The sequence below is a fragment of the Corvus cornix genome, chromosome Z, assembly GCF_000738735.6.
Source record: "Corvus cornix cornix isolate S_Up_H32 chromosome Z, ASM73873v5, whole genome shotgun sequence".
In the NCBI taxonomy this organism is placed as follows: Eukaryota; Metazoa; Chordata; class Aves; order Passeriformes; family Corvidae; genus Corvus; species Corvus cornix.
In genome coordinates, this window is record NC_046357.1 from 50,772,802 (window position 1) to 50,786,392 (window position 13,591).

The 13,591-nt window shown below is 39.8% G+C and overlaps 2 protein-coding genes across 6 annotated transcripts in view; both read left to right on the forward strand.

Moving 5' to 3' along the window:
• The window catches only part of MAMDC2 (MAM domain containing 2), a 58,018-nt gene extending 52,809 nt beyond the window's left edge, over positions 1–5,209 (forward strand). Inside the window, exons 11-15 of one of the 3 annotated variants that reach the window (XM_039567606.1) lie at positions 11–163; positions 1,459–1,718; positions 1,908–1,992; positions 2,319–2,424; positions 4,681–5,209. In XM_039567606.1, the coding sequence (XP_039423540.1) occupies positions 11–163; positions 1,459–1,718; positions 1,908–1,992; positions 2,319–2,380 (560 nt within the window). In that variant the 3' untranslated portion in view covers positions 2,381–2,424; positions 4,681–5,209. Of the gene's footprint in view, positions 1–10; positions 164–1,458; positions 1,719–1,907; positions 1,993–2,318; positions 2,425–4,680 lie in introns of those variants that run through there. The other 2 variants (XM_039567607.1, XM_039567608.1) reach the window with 2 other exon arrangements.
• A 1,091-nt stretch (positions 5,210–6,300) lies between these two features.
• Positions 6,301–13,591, forward strand: part of SMC5 (structural maintenance of chromosomes 5) — a 42,009-nt gene continuing 34,718 nt past the window's right edge. For 2 of the 3 annotated variants that reach the window (XR_002043997.2, XM_010393079.4), the window contains exons 1-6: positions 6,302–6,448; positions 7,738–7,879; positions 8,997–9,049; positions 11,166–11,328; positions 12,509–12,643; positions 13,261–13,401. Coding sequence is in view for 2 of the 3 variants with exons in the window: in XM_010393079.4 (XP_010391381.2) it covers positions 9,024–9,049; positions 11,166–11,328; positions 12,509–12,643; positions 13,261–13,401 (465 nt within the window). In the remaining variant the exon portion in view is untranslated. Of the gene's footprint in view, positions 6,466–7,737; positions 7,880–8,996; positions 9,050–11,165; positions 11,329–12,508; positions 12,644–13,260; positions 13,402–13,591 lie in introns of all 3 variants that reach the window. The other variant, XM_039566920.1, reaches the window with a different exon arrangement.

Here is a 13,591-nt window from a genome sequence, read left to right on the forward strand (position 1 = left end):
CTCCTTACAGATTTATTGCTGCCCAGTCCTGGAGAATGCACTTTTGAAAAAGATGAATGTGTGTTTACCCAGAAGAAGAGAGGTGGTGGGAGCTGGCACAGGAAGAGGGGTCCAACTCCCACTTCTTACACTGGACCGAAAGGAGACCACACTACTGGGGTAGGTGAGTTAAGTTCCACATTGAACTTTCAGAACAGAGATTGACAGTTAATAAAAAATACTAATTAAATATTTTAAATGATAACCCAGAAGATAGAGAAAGTTTTTACTCTTCTTTTCAGAAAAGTTACTAATCAAATGAAGTAAGCACATTCCACAGGGACTCATGAGTGGTTTTGAGAATGTGACATTTAATCTGAATTATCTGCAGGCCATATAGATAATTTGGTTGTCATGTCCCAAAGTAGCCTTTTCCTTGGGAGATAAAAGAAGAGGATGACTCTCCAGACCCCACAGAAAAAGCTCCTTCCAAACTCCCAGCTTATGTGAATATTCCATGAAACTGATTTTAGACCTATTTTCAGTTTATGTGGGTCACTAAGTAGTCTGAGATGTGAGGCTGATGAGCTTGACTTTAGAACTGAGAGCCTTTTAAGCCTGGTCTGTGACAATGATTCCTTAGTTCATCTCTTAGCAGCAAGCTGTGCAAGTGGTTGGGATCTCTTCTGCATGAGCACCTTTGGTTTCAAAAGAAAACATGAAGAATAAAAGAGATTCCACAAGCCCTTTGTCTTGAAAATCTGCTCTACAAGCTCACCAGTGTAAATTCAAGTATTTAGGCAGGTATTATCTATTAGCATGAGAACGCAGAAAACTGCATCACCACCGACCACTGCCTAAAGTGTACCCTCAGATGTACATGCAGCTGTCTCAGAATTCCAGTGAATCAATCTCTATCAGAGTGCAATTCCTGGTGTAAGAGCAACTATGGTTTTGTATTCTTTTCTGTGGCTGCGCATTTCAACAGATATAACCAAGTTTTTAAGGGTTCAAGCCATTAATTGGTAGAAGGGAAATTCATATGCCCCTCATTCCATCATTCAATTATCACCAGCTGGAGCAAACTGAGGTGCGTCAGAAGACTGAGGAGCATCCCCACATGACATCTGCTGCATAAGGCAGCTGTTCTGAGATGTATGCTCTGCCAGCACACGGTGAACTCAGATAATGCGGCAACTCTTCATGCAGTCCCAATGCTCCCTTTTTGTTGTGTTATCTGCCTGTCTGTCACCACAAGTCCTGGGGGTGAGATTCCCTTCAGAGGGACAGGGAATTCCCAAGGATAAGTGAGAAAGGCAGAATGCTGCCAGTGGATGCTTGAGAGTCTCTTGTGATACTCAGGAGTCCTATTTTCTGAGGCTCACAAAGCAATGTAGATTATCTACGGCTGCAGGTCCATAATATATCCCAACATAATGTATCCTACTTTGCTAATATTTACTTCTATATCATTTTAAGGATACTACATGTATATAGAGGCATCTAACATGGTCTATGGACAGAGAGCATACCTGGTTTCAAGATCACTAAGAGGAACATCTGGAAAACAGTGCCTGACATTTTTCTATCATATGTATGGAGCTGGGACCGGATTATTAAGTGTTTATCTAAAAAAGGAAGGGGATGAAGAAGAGATTCCTCTGTGGAGGAGGACAGGGGAACAAAGCATCTCATGGCTAAGGGGACTGATAGAATATGAAAGTGATACAAACTACCAGGTAAGAAAAACAAGCAAGAAACAGTCAAACTGGAATACTGAAGTGGACTAGGGGAGGGGAAGGGAGGAGAGGGAAGGAGAGGGAAGGGGAAGGGAGGGGAGGGTATCCCTTGAATAGGTTGCATGGCTATTATTTTTTTCAGTCCTTCCACTGGTGGGATCCATGAGAAGTTGTGTCTTACATTTACAGATAATTTTTGAGGCAATCCGTGGTGTGTCAATAAGAAGTGACACTGCTATTGATGATATTCTGTTCCAGGCAGGACCCTGTTTGGGTAAGTTTCAACATACTTTGTAAGAGACACCTGGCAATTCACAGTGCTTGTTTGTAATTAAGTGGATGATACTTCTTCCCTTGAGTCCCCCATTTAATGGATTTGAATTTAGTATCAGGCTGCTGGGTTAATGCAGAACTTTTACTCTCTAATAGGATGTGAGATTATCCTCAGCATCTCAGCTAGTAACGTGGCTGTAACCCTTTCTAAAAAACACATGACAGTCCCATTTAAATCCAGCACGTTAATTACATTCTGCTGTAAGTATTCTTATGTATGACAAAAATACCAATAATTACAGTATTTCTTCACTCTTTATATTCCAGAAGTGGAAGAAATTCAATTCTCATCAGGCTATCCTGACAGCTTAAATGAAATTGAGTATTAAATACAGTCTGCTGAAAGGAATGAAGCAGAATAGAAGAATTGTATGTAAGAAACTGCACAAACTGCCTATTTTAAAATATGCTTTAAGTAAATACTGGACTGGTTTGAATACACACCAATACGTAGGAAGAACTCGGAGCACTCATGTTCCTCGCCTTTTCAATGAAATTATTGACTCAGGGCTTCTTAGATCATAATTTTTTGATACTATTTCCTCTTTTGCATGAGGTATCAGTTATTACATAAAGGCTTCCCATTTTGCATAGATCATTCATTTTTAATTTTTTTAACATTTCTGGTATATAAGTAAAAAGAGGAAATTCAAGTTGCACAATTGAAGTCCAATATTGTGTTATCTTAAATCTGCATTCAGTGAATGTTTTGTATTGGGGATAGAATGGATCTTTGTTAAGAAAATTATAAATGTTTTGAAATAACAAAGAAAATAGTGTTAGCTACTAGTATTATCCTACAGGTTAAGTGCAATTATTCACAATGACAAATCTCTCTGGGAAACTTAATACTCTGCTGGCAATTTTTTGTGAGAGTGTATTATTTTACTATGACAAATATATTTTTCAATAACAAACTCAATTCTAGTGTTCAGTATCATTCAGCATAAGATGCTGGCCTGTGGAATTATATGAAATGAAACACTTTAAAGCCATATGTTTTCTGGGATTAAAGTCTTGTTGTTTGTCTTTTTAGTAAATAAGTTTGTATACTCACAAAGAATGCACTTACACTTGCCCAACCACAGATGTCTTGCATTTGTATCAATAGGAAACTGAATTCACACATCTTGTTATTTTTTAAGATTTTATGTATTTGTGTGTAAGGGTTTTCTTTTTTTGAAATTACTATAAATTCCTAATAAAATGTAACTTTTGAGTACCATCTTATTGCTCTGCTCTAGATTTCATACTAATCAGTGTAAGGAGAAAGAGCTGACCTAACAAAGAAGCCTGAATTCATTATTTTAAACATGAAGAGAATGAAATGTATGGGTCACATCACCTAAGAAAGCTAACAGAAAGCAATCTAAACTGCTGCAAGAAGCTGTGTACCGAGTGGCAGAAATTATTCTTACAGCCACCATATTGTGCTCCTTTCAGAACTGAGCTTATGCTTTTCCTAACAGCTTATAAGGATCAACAGCACTTGGGATGATCTAGGCCCTTGACTCTTTAGTAAATTTTCATTTTGGTGACAGAAACAATTGAAGAGATTGTTCAATGCAATACATTCATTACTCATGTATTTATTTAACCACACAGATTGAAGCCGTTTATGGTTTCCTAGAGACTGAGAAAGAGCCAAAAGGAATTGATACCTTATCTGCCTATCCTTACTTACAGTCTCCCTAGTCAGCTGCTTATGAACACGACTCTTGCTATTATTCAAAAATGAAAGCAAACAGAAATAATGGACATGTTTCCTATGAATCAAAACAATTTTACAGTGTTCTATAAAGTGCATGCATTGATATCAATATTCATCTCAAATTGTCTAAGCAGAAAGCAAGTGAAGATGAGGTGGTTAAAATAATCAGGCTTGGTGGTTCTCTGTATGTAAATTAAATGAAGCATGAAGTACAACTGTTAGGCTCCTATATCTAAAGATTTATGCAAATCTACTTCACTCCATCATAGTAATCAGATTTAGGCTGATAGAATAAAAACATAAGTGAAGGACTCTAACCTGCATTCCACTGAGTGTTTTCTAGGGACCTCAGTGCTACAGTGATTTTATCAATATCATTGAGGGAAGTATTTATCCACAAGATGTGAGGCATTATCCTGACTGGGGGGGGGAAGGGAGGAGGGGGTGAGAGAAAAGAAAAAAAAACCTGAAACAAACAACAAACAAAAAAAAAGGAAGAAAAGAAAAACGTACCCACCCACCCATCCAAACAAACCAAAACCAAAACACCAAAAACCAAAACCAACAAAAAAACCCTTAAATTCTGCCTTAAGTAGGGAACATCACTTTTCCACTCATTTTTGCTGCAGGAATTAAAGAACAGAGGGAGAATTTGAAAGGTGGCTTCATTTACTTCAGTGTCTGCTGAATATCAGTTTATAGAATAGGAAATTCACAGACCAATGAAAGAATGGCTACAAAACATTTGAAAACTGGGTAAGGCGCATTAAGATTTCTCTGCTGGCAAACTTCAGTTCTATGGTGAGATTAAAAAAAAAAAAAAAAAGTTCTATCAGCTCTGTCCAAATGGGACATGCAATTAATTTCTGTCCTGGATCCATCTTTATTTACTGTTTTTTCTTTTCTTCACTGCTGCAGTAGCTGTACCAGGACCACAGCAGGGCAAAGAAGAGTTCTAATGAGACTTGCCATACCAGGCCTGTTTAATGCCTGAAAATTTCTTCAAAAGCTACTGAAGAACTTACAAGTAATTGCTTCGATCCCAGTTGTGTCACTATCTGTAAAATGGAAATGAAAAAGAAACCCTGAAAAGCAGCTGTAACACCGAAAGCAGTAATGGGCTTGTATTTGATTGCTGTAAATGTAGCTTTGTGATGGAGTGGAACTCAAGTTGTCCTGAGATCAGTGGAAAGTCCTTTTACTGTCCTGTTTAATATAGTCCTCATGTTTAACATTGTTTTTATTCTTTAAATATTGTCCCATTAGTTTTCATTTTATCATTATCCTTATTAATTTTCAAAAAGAGGGCCAGATTCAGATCTCAGTTACACCAATAGAAATCCAGAATAACAACATAAGATATCATTGTTATTCTGTCTGTATAAAGTAAATGAAATGGTACTCTGACTATGGTGTCACACCAAAATAAACCTATTTATAAACCTAACTTTCCAATCGTGAAGATTCACAAAGACAGCCTAAGCCAAGCATTAAAAGACTTGGCATTTTATCCACCCGGGTGTGAACAGACCTTGCAAGTGTGACTGCCCTCACTCAGGAGACCCACAGCTCTGAAGGAATGGTGGTGTTAAGGGCAAAGGCTGGAGAGAGCATGCTTCTCCTGCAACGTGACAGACAGACAGAGTCCTGTTCTACCTCTCACATTTTGAAGAAGAGAAAACCTGCCTCTCATCCCACCTCAAACAAAACAGGAGCTATCTGTTGTGGCACATTCCCCTGCCACACTCCTCAGCCTGGGCCACCCAGGAATTGCTCTTAGGCCCCTTGAGCTTACCGGAAACACCCTTGAACTTTTGCTGCCAAACCAGCTCCTGTTGTCTGACAGGCAGTCCTGGAATGTTATTTACCCGGACCATTAGCCTGAATCACGTAATTAGAGAGTTGTTATGGTTGGAAGGGAGCTCTGGAGATCGTCTATTCCAACCAGCCCTGCCAAGGCAGGGTCACCTACAGCAAGTGACACAGGAATGTGCCCAGGTGGGGTTTGAATGTCTCCAGAGAGGGAGAATCCACAACCTCCGGGGGAAGCCTGTTCCAGTGCTCTGCCACCCTCAATGTAAAAAAGTTACTCTCATGTTGAGGAGGAACCTCTTGAGCTTTAGTTTATGGCCATTGCTCCTCGTCCTCCCTCATGGCACCACTGAAGAGTCTAGCACCATCTTCTTGGCAACCGCCTTTGAAATAGTCGTATGCATGAATCAGATTCCCTCCCAGCCTTCTCCAAACTAAACACGCCCAGCTGCTCATAACGTTCTAAAGTACGCAGGAAATGTAGCGGTGACTGGAACACACGGCCAGCGGAACGCAGGGCTCCGCACCAGCCCAACCCAGTCCCGTGCAGGGCGGAGGCGCCGCGGCCCCCACAGCAACACGGCCGCAACGGCCGCAACGCCCCGCCCCGCCCCGCCCCGCCAGCCAATGGGCGCCGGCGCCTCGCGCTTCTCACCAATGAGAAGCCCCAGGACGGTTCAGTCCCGCCCCCTCGGCTCGGAGCGCGCGGAGCGGGCCCGGACGCCAGGGGGAGAGAGCGTTGGGCTTGGGAGGGGGGAACATGGCGGCGGCGCGGGAAAAGGGGAAAGCCGTCTGGAAGTCTGTGAAGGGTGGTGAGTCTCAGTCCCCCTTCGTCCTGGGCTCCATCGTCAGGATCTTCATGGAGAACCTTTCTGTGAGTGAGCGGGTGGCGTTTCTCCTCCTCGAGCGGCCGCGGCCTGCCCCATCCGCCCCGCCGTAGAGGGGCCGAAACAGCGGAGCGGGGTCGCCGCGAGTACCGTGGGCTACGGGGGCTGGAGGAGGGAGTGCGGGAACCGGTGTTCCCTGTAGAGTGCTGCTTTTCTCGGAGTGGGGAGCTCGGAGACACTGCTATGTGGGTTACGAGTCCCAGGCGTTATCAGCGCAGTGTCGCTACCCTGGGGGCGCGTTCCCCGGTGCCGGCCCGCCTTCCCCGGAGGTGATGGTTCCTGTTGGCTGTGCAGCCTCTGCGTGCTGTTTGTCTCTCAGATACCTGGTTGCCAAGCAGTGGAGGAGGGGAGATGCAGAAGATGCTCATAGGGCAGTGGGGACAGGCCTTGAGACCCATTAGGATGAAGCGTCTGTGGTCTTTGCACGTGTTTTTGCCAGCTATGTACTGCGAATATCATTCTTTTGGGGCGTATTGTGGTTACCAGCAGCAGTTGTCGGGCCATTTTCTTACGGCTCCATGCCAGCCTTGAAAACCTTCAGTAGTGTAGTGCATGGGTCACGTGTTAGATGTTAATTGAATCTCCAAAGAGAGTAGTTTAAATCCTCATTAAGGGTTCAGATACCTTCTCTTCCACAAGTACATGGTTTATAATATTGTGTTGCCATTAACTGCTTTGTACTCCTGCTTTGGTGGTGGTAGTATTTCAGCTCCTTTCTGTGTTTGGCACAATGCAGGAATAGAACATCAAATGATACAGTTCTTTATAAAGGTAGGGTGTTAATTTGATATGAGTTTGCATGGGTGGGTTGGGTTTTTCCCCATAGTTACTCTTGCAGTAGGCATGCTGGATGTACATGATAAAAGATATCTAATGGACTTAGAAAAAAACCAAATACTAAGGGCCGGCTAATATTGTAACTCAAGAAAGCTACTGCATGATCAATTTTCAGTCTTCTTTTTGATGCATAAAATAAAATGATACCCTAGTAAGTTCAATAAAAATTGTCATCATGTTGCTGGATTTCATTCCTTATAGTCACTGATTTTAAAGAAAGTTGTAGTGAGTACTCTGGCTGTTAGCTATGTATTTCACAGTGTTGCTCTGAAATGTTAATTTTCACTCTTGTGACTTTCTTACAAATCTGTATTTCAGGATTGAGTCTAGATGAGGTAATTGTATCTGTTTAATAAAATCATGAAGTGTTTCTAAGCAAGTTCTTTTTTTTTAAAGGTAATACCGTGTTTTAAATTCAAAATCTTGCTGTGTTTTCCAGAACGTACACTGTCTGTGAAGTATTTCCAGGGCCCAACCTGAATGTGGTTCTAGGTGCTAATGGCACAGGCAAGTCAAGCATTGTTTGTGCCATCTGCCTGGGACTGGCTGGGAAACCTTCTTTCCTAGCACGAGCTGATAAGGTAACTATGAGCTTTTGTGATTTTCATGATTAATCTGAATTTCATTCAGAGCACTGTCCAGCAGAGGGTGGGACAAAGATAGTCTTCCTTGATTTGCTTTACTTTTATAAAAAGTAAGGTGTCTAAATTGAAGAGTAACCTGGTCCCGAGACAGAGGGGGCTTGTCTTAATTAACTGCTTGCTGTCTTGTATAAATTATGAAACGGAAACACCTGAATTGTAGTGCAGCCTGAGTGGACTAGAGGTTTTATCTGAAGATGGCTAAGCATCCACAGTGGGGTAGAAAAATGCTGCTTAATGGCCTAAAAACATTTGATAAGAAGTACCAACTAAAGGAGAAACAGACAAAGTCTAAAATAAATTCCCAAATACATAGTACCTGTAGAAAGAATACACTCCTTATGTGTCTTGAGAATTCAGCTAGAAGCATGGAGGAGGCACTGATCTTTGATTTAAATGGAATTTGGATTGCTCTACTCTATTTTTACCTCTTACTTTCAAGATCTTGTGTGTTGTCACTATAGTAGGAAGTTCATATTTTGAAATTTTCAGAGTTTTGCTATTTGCTTTCTTGGATATTCTCATTGGATGCAGTTTATCTGACTAGGTTTGGAGCAATGAATCTGGGTTCTTAAATGATTGCCCATATTCTCTTGTAGCTGCTCAGTCATAAGCAAATGTGAATATGGGAATTGACTGCATGGCCATTACTGTGTGTTGGTATTTCTCTTTACTTTTCATGGTTTATTTTCATACTGTTATAATTTGCAGTTCTAGTACAGATATTCAGCAGTGTGTTTTCAGTTGTCTTGCCTTTGTTCCCCAAATTTGTGAGAACTTCTTCCTGTCTGTGGATCTGCTGATTATAATTTGTTCAGTTTTGGTGGCTGAAGGTGACCAGAAATTGTTAACTTGTGGAGGAAGTTCTAATGCTGCTGGTGGAGGATAATAGTGTCTTCCTTTCTTTTTAGTTAGTGCTTTATTTTTCTTTTGATTGTAAGTTTTCAATAAAATATGCTGTTACAGCAGCTCCATTATACAAATGCATTTTCTTGTAAAATAATACATGTAAATATACTGTTATTTTGCGGTAACAACTTGTAAATTAATTTTGTAGATCGGTCTCTTTGTGAAGCAGGGGTGCATGAAAGGCGCAGTGGAAATTGAACTGTAAGTAGTAACACTATTTCCTCATGCACTTTTAATTGGATCACTTCCCCACACAGTCATTCACAAAGTTGTGAGAAAAAAATTTGGTGTACAGAGGTCTGTCTTTAAGCTGGTGCTTTAATTTCTCCTTTTTTAATTCCTCTGGACTTCAGGATATTAAGTTTAAATAATTATCACACAAGAAATAGTCAGTGATGGCTACTCTTGATCTTGCTTTCTGAAGTATTTCACCTTGTCTTTATGTACAAAAAATGTATGGGTAATGATTGTTGTATATGATGTGTTTAGCTTTTGATTACATTTAAGGTTCTGATGATTTAAATTTAGTCAGTTCTGCCATCACTATGTGGTGGTTGGAATTCTTTTTATTGAAGAAAAAAAATACAAAAGTCTTAAGTTTTAAAACAGATTGTTCTGCTTTCACTTCCTTATACTCATAGTGCTGGTATGAGGGGCTTCTCTGCATCCTCACTGAAAACATCACATACTGATACAAAAGAGGTAAAAACAAAGATCTGAGTAGTTCCATGTAATGCAGTCTTAGGTAAGCTGTTGCAAAACAGAGCAACTGGAAATCATTTGGACTGTAAAATTCCATTAGTAGCTTCTGCCATAGGGCAGTGTTACGTGCTTCCTTTTTTGTGGCCGCTATGGCATGGGTGATTTTAATAAGCCTTAACCTGGTCTGTTTGCCTGAATGAAGCTGAAAATAGAGATAGTCAACTGATTCATAACCTGTGTTAATTTGGATAACAATTGGCCACCCTGATCAGGTTTTCTAAAAAGAAAATTTTGTTGAGGAAAAACAATACGACAGCAGGCCTTGGAAAAAGTCCTGTCCATTTTCGTTGTGGGAGTGATCAAGTAAGACCTTCTTTAGAGATTGCCTAGGCAATGTGTTCAGGAGATGGGATGTCTTTCAGGTAGATGTTGTGATTGTTTTAATGTAGATGTATCTTGATGTTACTTGAAAATCTGGAAAGAATCTTGCAGTTTGTGAAGATTTAGCATTTCATGGCTTGTTAGACCCAGCATGTCATGGTTGCAGTGTAGCTTAGTCCTTTGACTGGTAAAAAATATTTAAATACAACATCAGGGCTGGGAGACCAATGATGCAGAAGATTGCTTTTTTGACAGGAGTTAAAAATTGAAGTTCTGTATGCATGTATTGCCTTTGTTGAATTTGGCCCTTGGAATGTAGCTATACCCTAGTTATGGTAGTAAAAATATGCTAATTTAATGAAAGAAAGGAGCATGGCTTTGTAGGTATTTTGAAGGAAGTCTGATAAATTAAAATGAGGTGGTGCAGGAAGTAACAATTCAGTAATCAAGAAATAGGATCATATCCCTATGGTGCTTAGTCCAAACACTGGCAACAGATGTGTACTCAGTTTACATTGACCTCTATTCTTGAGTCTCCTGAGGTACATGACCACTCTACAAGCCTATATTCTCCATCCTTAACAGTGTGCTTAACAGGCAAGAGACAATTTCTAAATCAAAATGGTAAACTAAAATTCTACTTCTTACTTCTTACTGCTGCATTTTAACCAGACTAAATTTTTGAAAGTAGGTATTGAGCTAGAAAACTAACTGGAAACTAATGTGTCTTTACTGGTTTTTAAAAGCAGAAAATGGAAATAAATTAGTATTTTTTGTGCTGTACGCTATTTTTATTTTCAAATGAAATATATATGCACAGCTTACTGATGTATTTCTGTACACTAGCAATTCAAAGACATACTGCACCTCCTTCACACCAATTTTAAAACTTAGTAAATCTCACACAAATTACACATTTATAGAAACTGTTCACATTTGTAACAACTTCCTAAGTGTTTCATACATTTAGCGTGAGCATCTCATTTATATAGGTAACTTCTGAGTTGAGATTTGCAGATATTTTTGATGTTTCCCGTGTGAGTTTAATTCATCACTGAAGTACTGGATTTTTCTGAATCATGAAAATGAGAATCTGATGGTACTGTCCAGTTAATTTAGATGAAATATTTAGCTATCTATAAAGTCTAATAATACTTTGACACTTGGTAACCTTTGACACTTGTAACACTTCTCAGGTATTCTTGAAGTGTAAACACTTCTTTCTATTAATCAGGTTTAAGTCACCAGACAATATTATTATCACACGTGAGATTTATGTGGTGAGCAATGCATCAGCGTGGTTTATCAATAAAAAGCCAGCAACCCTGAAAACAGTAGAAGAACAGATTGCAGCCTTAAACATCCAGGTGGACAATTTGTGCCAGTTTCTTCCTCAGGTATGAATTAATTTTGAAAGACAATGGGTGCAAATGGAGTACTGTGCTTTGAGAAGATTTTGTTCCTGGTTAGCTTGAGCAGCACTTCTGCTCGTTCAGTGGGACGGTACGAAGAACAAGAGGGATGAGGCAGCTGTGCTGGTGTGATGGTGAAAGAAAAGAGGAGCTGTGTGTCCTTTTAAGCTCACTACTTGAGCAGTTTTGTACCTGTTGACTCTGAAAGGAAAAAGATACTGATACTCCCTGTCCTGGTGTTCAAGTAGCAGCAGTTGCTAATAGAGCCTTTCCAGTAATGTCAGCAGTTTCTTGAGCATAGGGCTTAAAGATGTATAGAATTGAATTATGTAAGAATAAAATCATCCTAATGGAAAATAAGTCTTAAAGGAGAGAGAATATTAAGAATACTACTGGCAGTTTCTGCATTTGAATCCATGTTGAAGCAGGTCAGGATTCCTGTGTGGGTAGCTAAGTGGCCTCACATTGCACTTTAAAGTTGTGACAGGTTCCTTCCCAGTTCATGTGGATCATCAGGAATGGTAGTAAAAGAAAACCTTATCAGAGCCTAGCCATGGTGTTAATGTTGAATTCAAGAAGGCATGCAAAAAAGCATTAAAGTTTAGAGAGCTAATACTGCAGAAACAAAAATATGCCAGGTGTTTGATGGTTCGTTTTCACTTACATACAGTATTTGTTCAGAACTTTCAGCATACTATGGTAACATAACTTTGTGTTTAAAACAACCTTTTCTCTTTAGTACATAAATGTCAGTTCAGTCAATATTACTGTGTTGATAGTTCTGGTTTATTTGTTCTCTCCCAATGTATTAACGACAAGCACACTTCTTGAGTCAGTCTCGGCTTTGAATGTTCTTCTGCCTTCGACAGCAATACTTCCTAATAGCCTTGGCTGCCAGCTTTAATAATGCCTTCTACGTGGCTTAACTTTCAAGTTCGTCATAATATTTATACTGCAAGGGTTTAGCTTCAGCAGGGAACAAATGCTCCTTAAAGTTTGGTTGCTACTTGATGAGATGGTCATTAACTATGCCAGAGCTATTTAGCATAGAACTGTAAGTCAGGTGATGCTTGTGAGAAGTATGCCACAGTGTATAAATCCAGTATTACTGTATTGCACTGTTCCAGCTAATCCTGTATTTTTATAACTTCTTTAAATTTCATAGGACAAAGTTGGAGAATTTACAAAACTGAGTAAGACTGAGTTGCTCGAAGCCACTGAAAAATCCATTGGTTCTCCAGAAATGTACCAGTTTCATTGTGAACTGAAAAATTACAGGGAAAAGGAAAGAGAACTGGAGGTAAAAATGCACTTTAGAGAGAAGTGAATGAGGAAAAGTGAAATAAATTTTACCCTGACATGTTACAGAATTAGAAGATGCTATTTATTTACAAAGTCCGTGGTAAGTTGATTTTACCAAACAATGCTCATCTTCTCTCAGAACTCCTTCACTCTGACACTCACATGCTTGTAAGTACAAAGATGTGTGCAAATGGTCTGGACTCAAAAGACAAAGAAAATATGGCTGTCACCAAGTACTCCTCTCTTCTCTGGGATTTTTGACTGGTAACAAGTTTCCTAGACAGATCTTTTATGTCTTCTCTGTGTCACTGGCTATTACAGCATGGTCCATTGCTTTAGTGTTGCTCACTTCCTTGAAAACAAAGGGACAGACAAAAAGGAAGAGGAACGGTGTTTGGGAACAATGTCCTTAGCCGTACAGGCCATTCTTGTAATCCTTTGTTCTCCTGTTTTTATCTTTTTGGGTGGTTCCTCTCTAGTTACTGCTGTACTAAAATGTCTCCACGAGCATTCAATTTCTGCTTTAATGTACATGTAATGGGTTACATGTAGACTAGTTTCTGAGAAGAGTTTTCACAAAGTAGATACTGTAAAACGTGAAAATATATATTACAGAACTTGTGCAGAGAAAAAACCACCTCACTGGAGAAAATGAAACAGAGGGTTGAACGGTACAAGCAAGATGTTGACAGATACCATGAATGCAAGCGCCATGTAGACTTAATAGAGATGCTTGAAAGGAAAAGGCCGTGGGTGGTAAGTTTTATTTCCAGTGTTTTCTCGCCTAACCCATTTTCCGTAAGATAGTGAAATTAGAAATAGGCCAAAAGTTGCTTTAGAAGAAGTGTGACCAGAGTAATTTGAATATCGTTACAATTGCTCAGTGCAAATAGGCTAGGTCTTGAAATTCTGTTCTTGGCCTAACTGTAATGTTTGCTTACATACC